Source organism: Amblyomma mixtum, chromosome 8 (assembly GCF_055824585.1).
Source record: "Amblyomma mixtum isolate Tamu chromosome 8, ASM5582458v1, whole genome shotgun sequence".
Classification (NCBI taxonomy): Eukaryota; Metazoa; Arthropoda; class Arachnida; order Ixodida; family Ixodidae; genus Amblyomma; species Amblyomma mixtum.
Genome location: NC_143019.1, coordinates 68,957,961 through 68,974,672, shown reverse-complemented (window position 1 = coordinate 68,974,672; position 16,712 = coordinate 68,957,961). Strand labels below are relative to the sequence as shown.

The 16,712-nt window shown below is 49.4% G+C and overlaps 1 protein-coding gene across 1 annotated transcript in view; it reads left to right on the top strand.

Moving 5' to 3' along the window:
* Positions 1–693: 693 nt before the first annotated feature.
* Positions 694–16,712, top strand: part of LOC149332869 (membrane metallo-endopeptidase-like 1) — a 35,599-nt gene continuing 19,580 nt past the window's right edge. Inside the window, exon 1 of the mRNA XM_089558437.1 lies at positions 694–1,527. Within this exon, the coding sequence (XP_089414563.1) occupies positions 1,165–1,527 (363 nt within the window). The 5' untranslated portion in view covers positions 694–1,164. The remainder of the gene's footprint in view (positions 1,528–16,712) is intronic.

Below are 16,712 nucleotides of genomic sequence, written 5' to 3'. Positions count from 1 at the left end.
TGCCTAATACTTTCAGTTGTTTGAGACAGAGCAGTGTGGAGGATAGCAGCTTCGTGCACTGCGTGATGCATACAGATCAGCATTACGATGAGGGACTCTGGGGAGGAAAAGACGCATGCATTATACGCGGCCACTAAGGTCCCTCTCAGTGGCTGCGTATAAAGCAAAAATAAACAGGTATAAAAAATCGTAGAATGCAGGGAAGACCATATAAAAGAGAGGTTTATCATAGCTTGGGCAGAGATACAACTGCAATGAGGCTGCCCGCCTTCGTCTAACATTCTTTCAGAACATTGATCTGGACTCAAAACGATTACGGCAACAATTAATAACTATTGAGGATGCTTGTGTACGTGACTAACTACACCAGTAGCTGACATCTCAACTCCACAACAGCATTCTCATCAGTAAACAATGGAGAAAAAAGGCCTAAAACAATATTTTTGACAGCGATTTTAATGCGGGGGCTTGCTTGGGAAAATTGTCTAAGAGAAGGTTTTTGTCGTCGGTGTATACGGTTGCTTTGTGAACGCTTTTTGCCCAGGAAGCAAAAATGGAAGGAACGCCGCGCCAGAGCACGTTGGCGCACGCCGGGACGGCGGCCTGAAGAAAGAGAGAGACACGGACGCAGACGCCGACCGACGTTCAGAGAACCCCGTTTATTCATAGCGCGGCGACTGAGACTGAGTTCCGCTAATACAGCGCCCCCTGAGGTGAGTAATCTGTGATCTTGAAACCGAAACCACAATGCAACGGAAGGCTCCGCGTAGATAACGAGCACTGACAACGTGCAGTCCGCAGGGATCCTTGCGTTTCGAAGCGGAGAAAAAGATGCCGTATGATGGATAACGTTGTGGATATAAGACAGGCTGGAATACACAGAACCACGTCAGGACGCGTCCAATCGCAACCACGAGTCGAGACACGTGTTTCGCATAAAACGGATAGGCACCTACGTTGCCTGGAGAGCTTTCCAACTCCCAGGTCAAGCGCCCAGTGACACAGACGGAGAAGAAGTCGCGGTACCTTGCTCGTGCCACCCGTGGTCATCCCGTGCCCGCGTGTTTCAGAACGAAGAAGCATCGAAGAGGCTAGCACCGCCATTTTGTCTCTCCTGCCACGAGAAGACATTGGGCTGTGGCCTCTGAGGAGACACCTTCTCGGATGACGTCCCCGGGAAATCGTCCGCCTCCTGCTGCGCCTCCGGAAGAGCCCGAGGCTTCGACTGCGGAAGCTGCTCCTTCGGAGGCCCTCGTCTCGGATCGAGGGGTGGCACCCGGAGCGCCAAACACCCGTGCTGAGACCTCTGGCACGACGACCCGCCTCCGGCGTAGTCAGCGACGCAGACGCCCGTCAGGAGCGTCTTCCAACGCGTCTACCCGATCTAGCGACACGTCGCGGGAGTCGGCGCCAACGCCGGGAAAGACTACGGGCTCGCAGCTCAGCGACGCTGTAGGTCGAACTCCCCCGGCTACTCGGCGCAAGAGGGAAGCGAGCGTCGCCGTGCAGCCTCACCACACGCAGCAGGTGAGGAGGAAAACATTGGAATCCTTCACATCACACGAGTGTCGGTCGGAGTGAGGGGTCTCGAGCGTCATACTAATATTGATAATCAATGAGTCAGAGGAAAATGAGCCCTGTCAGCTCTTACGTGTGCAAAGCCTGCATTTTCAATGGTTATCAGATCATCTGCGTTGGAACGAAATCAGTCCGAGCGCCTCGTCCTCCATACATTCCGCGTGGCGGCGCACTTCAGCGTGACACTACTCTGTCTTAGACTTAATAGTAACATAGCTAGAAGACAGAAGAGGGCCGCAGAGAGGGATAGAAAATGGCACGATTCACGACTTTCATCCTATCTGCCAGGAATTGCTAATAGAGCACGCACTGTAGCGACAATGGCGCATATTGGCGGCTCGTGAGTCACGTGACCGATGGAGGGTCATTTTAACACCACCAATGATGTTGCAGTGACGCTCACCTGATGCTGACGTCATCTGCTACACTGTCAGCTGCGCATGCTCAAGCGCACCGATACGATGGCCAAGTGAGGTTGAGGGAGCAGGGAGGAGCGGCATCAAAAAATGTGACATAGCCACCTCTCCTGTGTTCTTTATTTCTTCCATGGCTCAACTTAAGAAAAACGAGTTCTGGAAGCTAATCACTCCTCTAGAAACGCACTAGTTCTCTGCGAGTATGGCTGAGCTGTTTTAATCACTCCACCTACCCCTGGCTGAGCGTCCAAGGGGCATATAGGGTCTGATCGCGGTTGGAACTGATAAATATTTCGAGTATATTTTATTTACGGAAATTTTCTACTGGTGCGTGTAGACGGGCGGACAGAAATGGTGGACAAAGTGCGGGAAAAAAATTCATGGGGCATTTTGACACACTGATTTGCGTAAAGCCGAAAGCGTGTTCCGCATCACTTTGACTGCCTCTGTGGCACTGGTGAGGTCACCACTGGATGACGTCACACATGATTAATGACTAATTTTTAAGTAATGACAAATTACTAATTTTGACTAATTACTGATTGATGACAATAGTAATCAACCGCTAATGACACCTAAGCTTGGAACACTAAGCTTGGAAGCTTAACTTTTACACCTAAGCTTGGAAGCTTAATGAGACCTTAGAGTGGAACACGGCAGCGTGTTCCAGCGCTTCCAGGGTGTCGACGGAACGCCACCACCCGTTCGGCGCGATGCCTTGCCCTTTGAACGCATCGTTTTTTGAGGAAAGAAAATGGCGCAGTAATTATCTATCAGCTCGTGGGCACTCGTACCGCACTGTACAGGAAGGGAGGAAGTAGGAGTGAAAGAAGAAAGGGAAAGGAGGGCCGTAATGAAGGAAATGAAAATGGTATTTGTGGAAAAGAAATTACGCAGTAACTGTCTCACATATCTCGGTGGACACCCGTCATCCGTTTGTAAAGGAAGGGAGGAAGTCGGAGTGAAAGAAGAATGAGAAAGAGAGGCTGTAATGAAGAAAATGAAAATTGTAATTGAGGAAAGGAAATTACGCAGTAACTGTCCCACATATCTCGGTGGACACCCGTCAAAAGCGTGACACCTCTGTTGACGACCTTCTGTCGACAACGATGAGGCATTAAAGGCTTTCGCCTTAATGCTAACGGTGTATGTATTTCGTGCTTTCAAAATTTCCGCTTTCTGCCTGAAAAGCGCCGCCTTCTATCGGCGCGTCCTGCAGCCTTCCAATGAGCAAGCGCTGGCAGCACGTTGTCTGCTTGCTGGCACCGAGACGTGGGCGCCAATCCCAGAATCGGCGACTAACGATCGTCCAAGTGCAGCGGAGACACTCCCGGGTGAGTACGGGCTGGCTACGACTTATGCTGCCTGGAAATCCAGAGACCCTACACTATGTCTGGCACCACGAGAAGGTTCACCTCTTCTTTTCGAAGAGATGAACCTTCTCGTTCCAGGAAGAGCGGAAGCCTGGTTAGCACATGTTTCAGTACCTTTCTTGGATGCCACAGCTGACAGATCAAGAAATAGATTGCTAAATCAGTGATGACAGACGTACGGTCATCGGTCAATGTAATGGGAGAGAGAGTAACGCCGGACAGGTTCACTTTATTCCGCGAAATCACAGCACTCAAAGATAAAGGTGACGTTCGCGCACAGTGCTTAGAGAATTCATGGCTTCTTCCCCAACCGACGAAACGGACATCCTTCAGGACATCCCAGAAGGCTCAGTCAACTGGGCAGGTGAAGCGTATTTGTGAAATCCTGAACACGCGACGGAAGCCAATCAATTTCTAGTCATGATCGCATCATTCCAACCCAGGTAAACTAGCAAATTGGTTTTTGAGGAAAGGAAATGGCGCAGTATCTGTCTCACATATATCGGCGCACACCTGAACCGCGCCGCAAGGGAGGAAGGTAGGATTGAAACGTGAAACCAAAAAAAGATATGATACTGAAAGATAACCAAGGTGCCCTGATCCCACTCAACGAATGTTGCACATTATTAAATCGTACTTTTTCTCTGTCTTTCGTAACCAGGCCAGTTACTCTTCCCGACATGCCTACCTTTGACTCCCAGTTGATGGATGCCATCACTATTGACTGGGAGGGAATTCATAAACTTATTGATAGTGCTAAAATATCATCCTCTGCAGGTGCTGATGGTATCAGCAACAAGATGTTGAAAAGCACTATTACTTTTTCTTCACTCATGTTGTCCGAAATTTTTACTCAGTCATTGCAGGCCGGCATGCTCCCTGACGACTGGAAGGTGGGCAAGGTGGTTCCAGTACACAAGTCTGGTGATGTTCACAGCCCTTTTAACTACAGACCAATAACATTAACTTCTATTCCATGCAAATTACTTGAACATGTCATCTATTCTGCCCTCATGAGTCACCTTGAGTCCAATTCTTTTTTCACACCCCATCAACATGGTTTTCGAAGAAATCATTCATGTGAAACACAGTTAATCGCATTTACTAACGACCTTTTTGCAGCTTTGGATCGTTCTTCGATTGTTGATTGCATATTCATTGACTTTGCTAAAGCCTTCGATACCGTGTCTCACCCTCTTCTACTTCTCAAACTCAGCAAACTAAACATAGATTGTGATGTATTAAAATGGATTGAATGTTTTTTGGCCGCTCGTACTCAGTATGTAACAGTTAATGACCATGATTCTAATCTTTCTTCAGTAACATCGGACGTTCCTCAAGGATCTGTTCTAGGACCTCTGCTTTTCCTAATCTATATTAATGACCTTCCTGATCTCATAACACCATCTATCAGGTTGTTCGCTGACGACTGTGTAATATACAGAGACATTTCCAGCCCATCCGATACCTTGGTTCTTCAGTCTGACATTAATAACATTTCTGCTTGGTGCGACACTTGGCTAATGAGGCTATATGTATCTAAATGTAAAGCAATGAAAGTAACACGAATGCCTTACAAAGCTAACCCGCATCCATATAATCTAAATGACTCCCCCTTAGCTTTTGTTTCTGCATATAAGTATCTAAGCGTATACATTACCAATGACCTCTAATGGAAAACGCATATCGAACACATAACTAACAATGCTAATCGCATGCTTGGTTTCCTTCGCCGTAACTTTTCACTTGCTCCGGTTAGTTTAAAACTACTACTGTACAAAACGGTCGTCCGATCTAAAATAGAATATGCGTCTTCTGTATGGGACCCTAACATTAAGACACTGATTAACACTTTAGAATCAATTCAGAATCGTTCAGCCCGTTTTATTTTGTCTAATTACTCGCGTTTCTCTAGCGTCACACTCATGAAGAGACCTCTAGACCTTCCAGATCTTTCACTGCGGCGTCATCTTTCTAGACTTTTCACTTTCCAAAAAATATATTACACAAATCAATCGCTAAAACAGTCTTTTCGCTGTTCCAAGTTATGTATCATCTCGCATTGATCACCGACTCAAAGTGAGTGTTCCAAGTTGCAGAACTAACCAGTATTTTTATTCTTTCCTGCCCAAGACCAGCTCAGACTGGAACCACCTGCCCGCCAGCATCGTCTCCATCTCTGAACCAGAAGTTTTTAGATCTGCTCTTCTTCATCACCTATGTTAACTACTCTCCTTATTGTATTTTATTTGTATAAGTATACTTACCACTCCTATCTGTAACGCTTCAACGGCCCTGATAGTAACAAAATAAATAAATAAATAAATAAATAAATAAATTAATAAATAGTGGAGGTCTCCGGAATAATTTCGACCACCTGGGGATATTCAACGTGCACTGACATCGCACAGAACACGGGCGCCTCTTGCGTTCCGCCTCCACGAAACGCGGCCGCCGCGGTCGGGTTCGAGCCCGGGTACTCAGGCTCGCTAGACGAGCGCCTTACCACTGAGCCACCGCGGCGGGTACTTAACGGTAACCAGAAATCAGCAACGCAGGAAAGGGCACGGATATTGACTATGGCCTCTGCACTCTGAGTTCTCAGCTAAGATTTAAAACAAACTTCTTCCTTAATAGAAAAGAGCGGCTGCCAGTTCCATTTTTATTCAGAGAGGGGCTTGCTTTCGTGGCACGCACGGGACGTTCTGGAATATTTCGAGCGAAAGATAGTGTTCGTAAATAGCTCTGGTGGGCGAGGTAGAGTGAGAAAATTCTATTAGTACTCAATAGTTAATGAAAGAGGGAAGCCCTGTAGGACGGAGTGGTCTGACGCGCTAAGTGTAATAAACGTGAGACATTACAGTCAACAAACTATAGGAGTGCAAAGACAATATACCACGAAACGGAAATGAGACCAAAGAACATAACCTTACTAGATTAGGAGGTTACGTTGGAAAGATGACTACATTCCATCGTCATTTCGAGGAGCATCTATTAGCGCGCTCTTTTCGTTCTACGTGCAGCACGACCGGACGACAGTCGACCGTCCTCCAAGGTCAACGCGACGACTTTGTCGAAGGCGGCGAAAATGGAGGCCTCTCGTGTGGCGGCTCTTTCGGGAACGTGGCCGTCCGCGGCCCAGGCCACGGGCGCCGGCAAAGCCAAGTCGGCCCAGAACACCTGGCACGGACTTCAGCGCTGGGCGCAGTTCCGACACCCGGTCAGTTCTTGACGGAGCACCGTGCAGTGAGCCGTCAACGTCGTCTTAAATCCCCTGTGGTCCTTTAGCATGTGGTCGAGTGCGGAGAGGAGGTCGTGGTGTCTTAGCGGTGGTGTCATGGTGCTGAAGAGGATTCTTGCACTGAAAGCGACATAAAATTAATGTCTGAATGTTTTGAAAAAGTGTTTGAATGTGGTCAAGACATGCAGGAAGGAAAAGGCAGTGGAGGCGGGCCATGTATGCCAGATGCGTTGCGAAAAGCTTAGCTGCTCTCACGTGTCATTCCTAAGCTTATTTTGTGGGCACACAGGAACGACGTGTACGGATTAGGAGATCCGTAGCCATACCAAGAGAGTAATACGAGCAGGAGAATAGAATGGGGCGGACAGTATTTATCATGTGCTCTCAGATAATGCACGGCAGTTTACCGGTTTTCCTCGAGAGAGAAGTGTGTTACGACTGAATCCTATCGGTACCCACTGGTGGGTTATAAACTTGGAGGCTAGCACAAAGGGTTAACTTCTTCCTTATTCGAAAGAACAAAGCAGCGAGCTACGAACACAAAAATTAACGTAGGGCTCTTAAGACTACTTACCTGATATTAATGTGAAAGCGTTGTTTTTATTTTCATATCCTTTTGATTTGTGTCTCACTACACTTTATATTTTCTCTCCCCAGTGATAGACTAAATTCTTTATTTATTTATTTACAAATACTGCCAATCCGAATTGGGATTGTGGCAGGAGGGCTTAGTAAGGCAAACAGAACGCGGTCAAGCATAATCGGAACATTCAACTGGTCGGCATGATGAGAAAAACAACAAACGGTAAAACGAAAATACAACCCAGCTGTGACGGAAACAATCAAATAACACGTAAAATAAGGCTAATGTCGGTAGTATTATGCCAAGAATAACAAAATGTTGAAACAATGCTAGTTGTTATAATACGCAGACAATAAGTAAACAGTAAATATTATAAGCGTACACTGCAAAGGAATTAACATAGTGTAGGTGTTTAGTTCATGTAACGCTGCATAGTTTGACAAAAAAGCTTACACATAAGAAAAAACTAATTAGCATGGTTTAAATAATAACAGAACTATACAGTGCAATAACTATACAGTTCTAAGGCGATGGATTTCACCTTTGTTCGCATGTAAGCAATAGCGTCTGTGACCTATAAGTTGAATGCTCAATTCGGAGCCAGGAAGTCCTGAGTTCAATTCTCCGCACTTTGGAGGAGGAAATTTTATTTTTCTTGGACGCCACGGTTACGTCATGGGGTATTTCTCGCGACCACATTTGCGGTCAACAACGGCGTGTTTCGTTGTCGATGAGCCACACACTGCTTTCGTATTAAAATGACTGGGGCAACGTCAAGAGACACGGAGAGAGCACAGTGCGTTAGGGAAGAAACACGAAGTAATGATACCTTAGTGGAAATCAAGAGGAAGAAGAGGGCGTGGTGTGGGCGTGTAATGCGTAGGTAAGATAGCCGATGGTCTTTAAGGGTAGAGGACTGGATTCGGAGAGAAGGCAACTGTTTCAGCGATAGCAGTTCGCGGGGTTAAGGGTGCGGAAGCTGGCACAGGAAAGGGTTAATTGGAGAGATATTGGAGAGGACCTTGTCCTGCCGTGGGCGTAGTTAAGCTGATGATGATGATGAGACACAACATCATTGGGGGCAGACCGGCCCACTCGGGAGAGCGTGTGCCCTGAGAAGAGGGAGCTGCATTGTGTTAATGGCGAGGCTGTGTCTTCCAGCCGTGGTGCCGCTTCATAATCATTAGGCACCTTTAGTCACAGACACTAGATACCTTTAGCATACCGTGCACCGTGTTACCGCTACCGTTACCGGAGTACCGGGAGTCCGCCCGCCGGCGGTGAGTACGCGTTCATTGGCTCCGACGCTGCCGGCGCGAGCAAAGCTACCGGGTATGTAGCGCCATCTGTCGCCAACAAGGCAATTTGCGCGTGCGCATTGGCTGCGCGCAGGCTCCCGGTAACCCGGTACCGGTAACGCTAACACGGTACACGGTATGCTAAAGGTGTCTACTATTGCATACCGTGTACCGTGTTACGTTTACCGGTTCTGGAGTAACGGGAGCCCGCGTGCATCCAATGCTCATGTGCGAATCACATTTACCGCACCAGATGGCGCCAGCTACCCGGCAGCTGCGCGCTCCAACAGCATCGGGACCAATCAGCGCGTGCTCAACGGTGGTGGGCGGATTCCCTCTACTCCGGTAACGGCAACACCGTATGCTAAAGGTGTCTAATGGCGTGTACCGTGTTACCGTACGCCACTGGCAGGCACACCTGGGATTCTATTAAAAGAACCATTTTTTTTTGTCACAAGATCGAATATGCCCGCTTTGTGGTGCAGGCGCGACAGTGACCTACACGGTGTCGCAATACTGTTTTGTCCCTACCAATAGTCTGTTAAGTACGAACCTTCTCAGCAAGAATACCCTCTCTGTGAGATGCAGGTGAACTCTGAATGCTTCATCACCCTAAAGCTTGAAGCGAACTCGCTATACTCTGGGCTACTTTAATTGTTTACGGCCACCTTCAGGGCCTCTTCATCCAGCATCTGTCCATGCCACAGCAAGGCTCATCACAGGAGGACAAATATTCTAACTGCGAATTCTCGAACCACTGTCAAGCAGTGTGATTACTAGCAGCTGTTTCAGAATGGATGTGTTCAGCTAATGTATTCGGCTGTTAAGGCCATCATAAGGTGATACCATAGACGGCGATCAGCGGAATTGCATCGCAACTGGTTTAGCGGTGACGGCTGTCAGACCACAATGGTTTTGTATTTGTGCATATTCCTAAACTGGCACCCGAAAATAGAGGCACTATGTTTTGTTTCACTGCAATATATTACGCCTCACAGTATAAAGAAGCACTGAAATGAAAAACTATCACTTATTAATTAAATGTGCCGTAATATATCGCCCGAAATCTTTTCGATACCTTGGAAGGAGATATTACCGTATCACCAATGTTGTAATTCTTCACCTAATTTTCCGAATGCATTTGTTGCAGCCTTCCATCGAAATGAAGGACAACCAGCCACCAGCCACAATGAGACAGCGCACTGGAGCCAAGACACCAGTCCTGGTTTGCGTCTTAGCAACACTTTCGATTGTGGTCGCTGCAGTGTTGACAGCCTTGTTGCAGCCCCACAATAACGGGACCTCGAGTGATATAAAGCCTGTCTGCTCGACGATCTCTTGCTTAAGCCACGCCCACATCTTAGGGATCAACCTTGGCCAGGGAAGAGCGCCTTGCGCCGACTTCGGACGCTTCGTTTGCTCTGGGTGGTCCAACAAGCACCCCGATTTAACGTCAAACGTCCGCGAAGAGGCCATTCTAAATTGGGTCATGAGAATACAAAAGTACAGCATTCAAGCCGGCGTAACGAGCAACCTATTAGAGAGGCCGCTCAATATGATTCGCAACTGTGTTGACAAGAAGAGCAACAGCGAGGGCAATGACCAAGTGCGAGAATTTGTGAACTTTCTGAAAGGTCGCATCTTCTCCTGGCCGACTCGGGACTGGGACGAAGATGAAGTGGTTCCGTCCTGGAAGCCTCTGCGAGCGCTAGTGGAGCTGGCCGTGCTGTGGGGGCTGCCCCTCTGGTTCCGCGTTGACTTCTTGCCGAAGCTCAATGGGCCACGACGAGTTCGGGTCGTTGTCAGTCCATCACCACTGGCGACTGCTTTTCAATTGTTTCGACGTGAGGTAGCGTTTTTTGAGGACGCCTATTGGTACATCTTGCAAATATCCATCGAGGACATATTCAGCAAACTGCCACCTGCTCCTGCATTTGAAGCTTTCCTGTTGAAGAGTGAAAGGATCCAAAATGACGTCTTTGGCAACTTAAGTGACGCCGCCGGTTTCAAGTACTCTTTACCCAAAGTTCTGGCTATTCGAGGGCTGACATCGATCGCAAACTTAAGCCCCGAGGATTGGGAAGTAGCGCTCCAGTGTGTTAACAGTACTCTGCTGGCGAGTGATAGCCTGCTGCTGGTAACAAACGGAATGATTTTGCAGGCAATGGACAACATCTTCACAGCTTACACTGCCAGGGAGATCTGGTTCCACACGTCTTGGTGGCTAGTACAAGTCACAGGCCCCCTGGTTAGTGACTCGGTGTATAACGCAATCAAGATTCATCCACTGGGGAGATCCATACAGACTGTACTTTGCCTATTTCACGTCGAAGCTTCGTACGGCGCCCTTCTAGCCGCTCTACTCAAGACCAGTCTCTCGGCTGCTGAGCGAGGCAACATCAGTCGCGTGCTGAAGAACATCGAAAACGTCACTTTGGCTAAGGTGAATGCATCGGCCAGGTTGAGCCCAGCAGGAAGATCTGCGCTTGCAGATATGATGAATAGCACAAGAACAGTCTTCTGGCCAGATGGACGCCTCGAAAGCATGGAGGACCTTGAGATGTTCTACGACCCAGCTTACAACAGCTCGGGCAGCTTCCGTGAATTGGTGTGGAGACGAGAGCAGGTACAGGGCTCCATCGGCACAAGTCAGTACGCAGAGGCGAGTAGCACGCACAGGATGGACGCAAATCGCCTAGCACAGTACAACGCTGGTCTGGGTGTGATTTCTTTGTCCGTGGCACTTCTTGCACCTCCGTTCTACTACTCCGGGGGTACGAGCGCGATGCTCTACGGCGGTTTGGGTTTTATGTACGCCGAGGAATTACTGTACGCTCTCAACTCTATGGTATGCCTTCTGAAAGACGGCAAAGCCTCATTTCTCCCTGAAGCCGAAAGCCGGCTTGCCCTACAGAGCCTACCATGCCCGCTTTGGTGCCCCGTTGCCAACGGCAGCTCCAGGCTGTTTCCCGTACTCGAAGCAGTTGACATTGCCTACACGGCGTACGTTCGCTTTCGGGACGAGGCCTCCGATCTGCCTCTCAAAGGTCTCGAGATCTACAGCGCGGAGCAGCTGTTCTTTATTACCGCATGCCACACAGGCTGTTACGTGGAGCGCCGAGGCGTCCCCTCCAATCATCCCTGTATGGCAGCATTGAAGAAGTTTGCCCCTTTTCTCAGAGCGCTCTCCTGTCCCCGCGGCTACGATGTGGACACAAAGGACATGTGCGACTACATCTGATCAAGAGCTCTGGTTGGAAAATCCGGAAGTGGCTTCTTTTGCTTCATGCGTCGCATCAGGAGCTGCTGTTCTGTCTTTTGGTTCAAGTGCAAGACATATAGAACGTTTAAGCAAACTGCTGTCCATTCATAATCGAGGAACTTCTAAAACCTTTTTATATGCGAAACCTATGTTCACGGTACATTACACAAAACTACTTTGTGAGCTTCGAGATTCGGCACGCAGCTTCCGATATGTCCCTGCGTATATTCTCGCCGCGTGATAATGCTGCAGCCCCTGCCGTGGCGTATTTCTGTTAGTACTTGCGAAAATGTGTATGAGAAGCCACAGGGTAGGATCTCATTTCTGTCGTGTGAAAATTTCGCTAACCATTTTGTGCTGTGGATGCTTCGCATCTGATTGAATTGGTCAATCGCATTACACCACGAGAACTGTAGTACGGTGTTCGGTGTCCCAATACGTTCCCGCCATTTAAATGTAGCTGGGAAGTCCAGAATGATCTTGTTTTTCACTGTCGCATTGCATAAAGGAAATGTCCGCAATTTTCTCTATCGCGGCATATCTCAAGCAAAAATTCCTGCATTTTACGTGCTTTACTTCTGATTACCGTCGCTATGTGATTGGCCCTAACAACGCGTGTCCGCAATTTCTCGACGATGTCAAAAAAAGATTGTGCGGTGGGTGGAATTGCATATCGGTTCAGTGTCAACGTGCATATTGGTGTGTCTGACGAAGGCAGTGCCCGTTTGCCTCCCAGCTGTCGCGTTGGAAATACTAGAGTTTTTCGGAGCCGAGCGTGTACCTAACTTATCCGTGTCCATACGGACAACCAAAACGGTCCAGGCGTTACAGGCTTGGGATGCGTCGTTGTGCTATGTCTTTTGTCTGCTTCTGCGCGGGTCCGACAGCGCGGCACGCACGTGAGGCGCGTTTAAAGGAACACCTGCCATCATGCACGGCTTGTTACGGCAATGACAAGCGGTACATGTTTCACCCCAGCCTACGTCACCGGGGGAGCGACCATTGGCACAGCACCAAATGAAACCGAGAACAAAATGAAACATCCTAAAATACGACCCCACACCTTGTGTGTGAATTCTTTGGGACTCCAGTGTGGAGCAGTTGAGGAGGGCAGTCTCCCATGCCTCTCGGGTGGGGGTGGGGGAGGGGGGAAGGTGAGGATTCTGAGTACATGCCCACACCATGTGAAAGATATCGCAGATCTCTCCACAGTGCGGACAGCGCCCATCTGTGTTCGGATCGAAGTGTTTTGCTATTGCAGGACAGAGAAGGGTTCCTGTCTGCAGGCGCCGCAGAGTTCGCTCCTCCGCCTTACTCAGCCCCTTGGCGGGTGCCGGGTAGAGACGGTGGCTGTCGCAATAATAAATTAGGATTTCGCGGAACCGCAGAAGCGGTTTATGAGCTTCTGAGCCATGAGAGCTAGGATGAGGAGCCCGGTGTGTGAGCGCTCGGGCGGCCGCATCAGCGGCCTCATTGCCTCGTAGACCCTGGTGGCCAGGAGCCCGGATCACTTTTGTGCGAGTTGGATCGGCGAGAGCGCGTCTTAGAATTTGCGAGGCAAGAGGTGATATTTCACCTGCAAGATAATGTTCACAGGCCCGGCGAGAGTCTGTGATAACCGTTTTCGATTTTGGATCGGCGGCAGCGAGAGCTATTGCGACTTCCTCCGCTCGTGTTGAATTTGGGGTCCGAAAAGATAGCCCATCGACATTCATTCCCCGGTGGACTACGGCAGCCGTAAAGAATCCCGCGGGCAACGGCCCTGTGATGTCCACGTAATAGACGCCCTCTTTATAGCCATATTGCCTCGCAAGCGTGCGAACCGGCGCTTGTCGTCTGCCTTCATGTGAAGCCATGTCCATGTTACGCGGGAGCGGAGCGAACAAGAGCATGTGGCGCCACAGCACCGGAATGTTCTCCGTCCCCTCTAGTATGCATGTGTCTTGGATGTGTAAGCGGTTTAGCAGCCGGCGCCCTGGCACCGTCTGCGATAGCCGCGTATATTGGTTCACGAGGTGGGCCTCCCGCAACTCCTTATAGGAGTTTACCACTCCCAACGCCTTCAGTTTGGCGTTAGAGGTAGCCACCGGGAGGTCCAGTGCTCGCTTTGTTGCCTTCCTGATGATGGCGTCAATGCGCTCGTCTTGTTGTTTGGTGGTGCATAGGTATGGCACGGCGTAGAGGATCCGGCTGGTCACGAAGGCATAGGCGAGCCGTAGCGCGTCCCTGCCCCGCAGACCACCCCGCTTGTTGGAAACACGGCGGATCATGCGCCTTACCTGTTCACCTATGCTCTTGAGTTTCGCTATAGTAGAGTCCGGCCTAAGTTTGTTATTGATGAACCGACCCAGGATCCGGAGCTCCGCCACTTCTCTGATGGGACCGCCCGACAGAGATATGTGTAGAGACGTGTTGTCCTTGTGGTTTGTCCTGACGTGTAGAAGCTCTGATTTGGCGGGAGCACATTGGAGACCACAGTCGGCTGCATATGATTCGACTATGGAGGCGGCCTGCTGAAGGCGGTCCTCCATCTCCCCAAGGCTCCCCTCGGTGGTCCTGATTGTAATGTCGTCTGCGTAGAGTGCGTGTTTTATGCCATCCACCTGAGCCAGTCGGCTGGGCAGGTGCATCATGGCGATGTTGAAAAGGAACGGTGATAACACCGCCCCCTGTGGTGTACCTCGTGTACCCATAGAGTACGGGCCGTATTCCTCATCCTCGATCCGGAGGAGTGCCTGACGCGCAGAGAGGAAGTCTCTGACATAGGCGAAGACCTTCGCCCCGCCGTTAGTGCTGTTCAAGTTAGAGAGTATGGTGCCATGTTTAACATTGTCAAACGCCCCCTTAAGATCGAGGGCGAGAATGGCCTTGTCGTTTTGTTGCATGGCTGTGGGTCGTATTATGTCCCTGTGTAGTTGGAGTAGGACATCCTGTGCAGACATGTGCGGGCGGAACCCGAACATAGTGTCTGCAAAGAGGCGCTTACCCTCCATGTATGGGGAGAGGCGATCCCGAACCATCGTCTCCATGAGCTTTCCCACACACGAGGTTAATGAGATGGGTCTCAAGTTTTCCGTAGTCACGGCTTTACCTGCTTTGGGGTTGGTTTGGTTGGCTCTGTGGTTACGGTGCTCGGCTGCTGACCCGAAAGACGTGGGTTCAATCCCGGATGAGGTGGTTGAATTTCTATGGAGGAGAATTTCTAGAGGCCCGTGTATTGTGCGATTTCAGTGCACGTTAAAGAACCCCAGGTGGTCGAAATTTCAGGAGCCCTTCACAACGGCGTCTCTCATAGCCTGAGTCGCTTTGAGACGTTAAACCCCATAAACCAAACCAAACCGAATGAAGGTTGATGATGGCATAATACAATGAGTTTCATGGGTGATGTCCACACACAGAGACTGGCTGGCACTCTCATCGCGGTGAGTAGACGCCCGTGAAACTCATGTCTTGAACACACACACTGACACATGTCATTAACACATTTTGAAGTAGGGGCTCCATGAAAACACAAATGTAAACAGAGTAAACTGTGTCAATCATAGGTAGTGCACAGGCAGTCACAGACAGGTATCCAGGCCTGTTTCACACAAATATTTGAACACGGCCTTCGTCACACACCACGAATCACAACGTTTCGTCCTGGCTCCTAGAAGAGTTTCTTCAGAGAGACAGAGTCCAGTTGTCTCACGGTCACTTCCAATGTTCTCCTCTCATCAGTATATTTCGGGCATTCGCAAAGAAGGTGTCCAATAGTCTCTGGAGTGTGGCACTGTACAGAATTTGGGTTAGTTTCTATTCCGATCTTGTGTACGAGTTTGAGAAGTAGGCGCACCTTTTGAACCTGTCAAAGTCACGCGCGATCCATGAGAATGCCCCGTAAATAAAACGCATGAGCACACCCAACGCTTAATTCGATCAGGCCGCGCCGTCCACGTGACTTGGCCCGCTAAGACGGGCAGAGCACCGGTAACCATGGCAACTAGTCGCATGACTACCAGAACTGCACTGTTATCGAACTGCTGCTGGTTTTGTGTGCTGTCCAGGTTGTTGATTAATTTCCTTGACCAAATCTGATCTAAGCAAGCCGCTTATCGCCGGCTCTTCCCGTTTCCTAACATGTGCTACACGAATATAATTGTCGCATTCGCGACAAGTTGAGGCTTCCGTGACTGCGTTTGCCCCGCTCTCTTTTTACGCGAGTTCGGGTCTCGGCAGGGTACGGGTATTTTTTTGGCGGTAGTGTGGCATTCCAGTGCAAAGACCGGAGCGCGCGCTGATGGGTCTCGGATTCAGAAACCCGCATACAGGTCAGGCCATATTTGGTAACAAATCTGCCTAAGGCAAACTGTCGGTAACCGGGGGGGTTCGGGATTTCATTATGAGGATTCTAATTCAAAATGCAGCCGAAATGAGAAACGCCTAACCAAACGTCTCCAGTAGCTTAAATGTGAAGCAAGTGGGCGCTTTTGTAGATACCACCGTTGCACAATCTGAGTTTTCGAAAGATGCGCGCAGCTTTAGGAAGCGAAAAGAGCTGCTTCATTAAGAGTGCTGGCATGCGAAGATTCTCCATGCTCTCTCCTGGCTAATTCCTTTTTCCCTAAAACCCAGACTGCTGGAACACAGCTGTCAGCAGTTTCCATAGTCAACATACGACCCACAGCGTAGAACCCACGACACTGCGCAAAGACGGACCGCGCTGCGGTGGCTTCACCCTAGTGACCCTGTAGAGCGCCACTGGCGGCCGCACTTCCAAGCCCACCATTTCCCTACACACTTTTCTCACCTCAATGGCAGGAATTATTAAGGTGAGAGCCATTATTGCCTCATCGTTGTCGACAGAAGGTTATCAGCAGAGGCGTCACGCTTTTCGGTTGATCGAAATGGTTATGACGTCAGAGTGCGCGGATTCGAAGTAATGAGGTCACCCACGGATGCCTGACGCCCCCTTTTGGAAC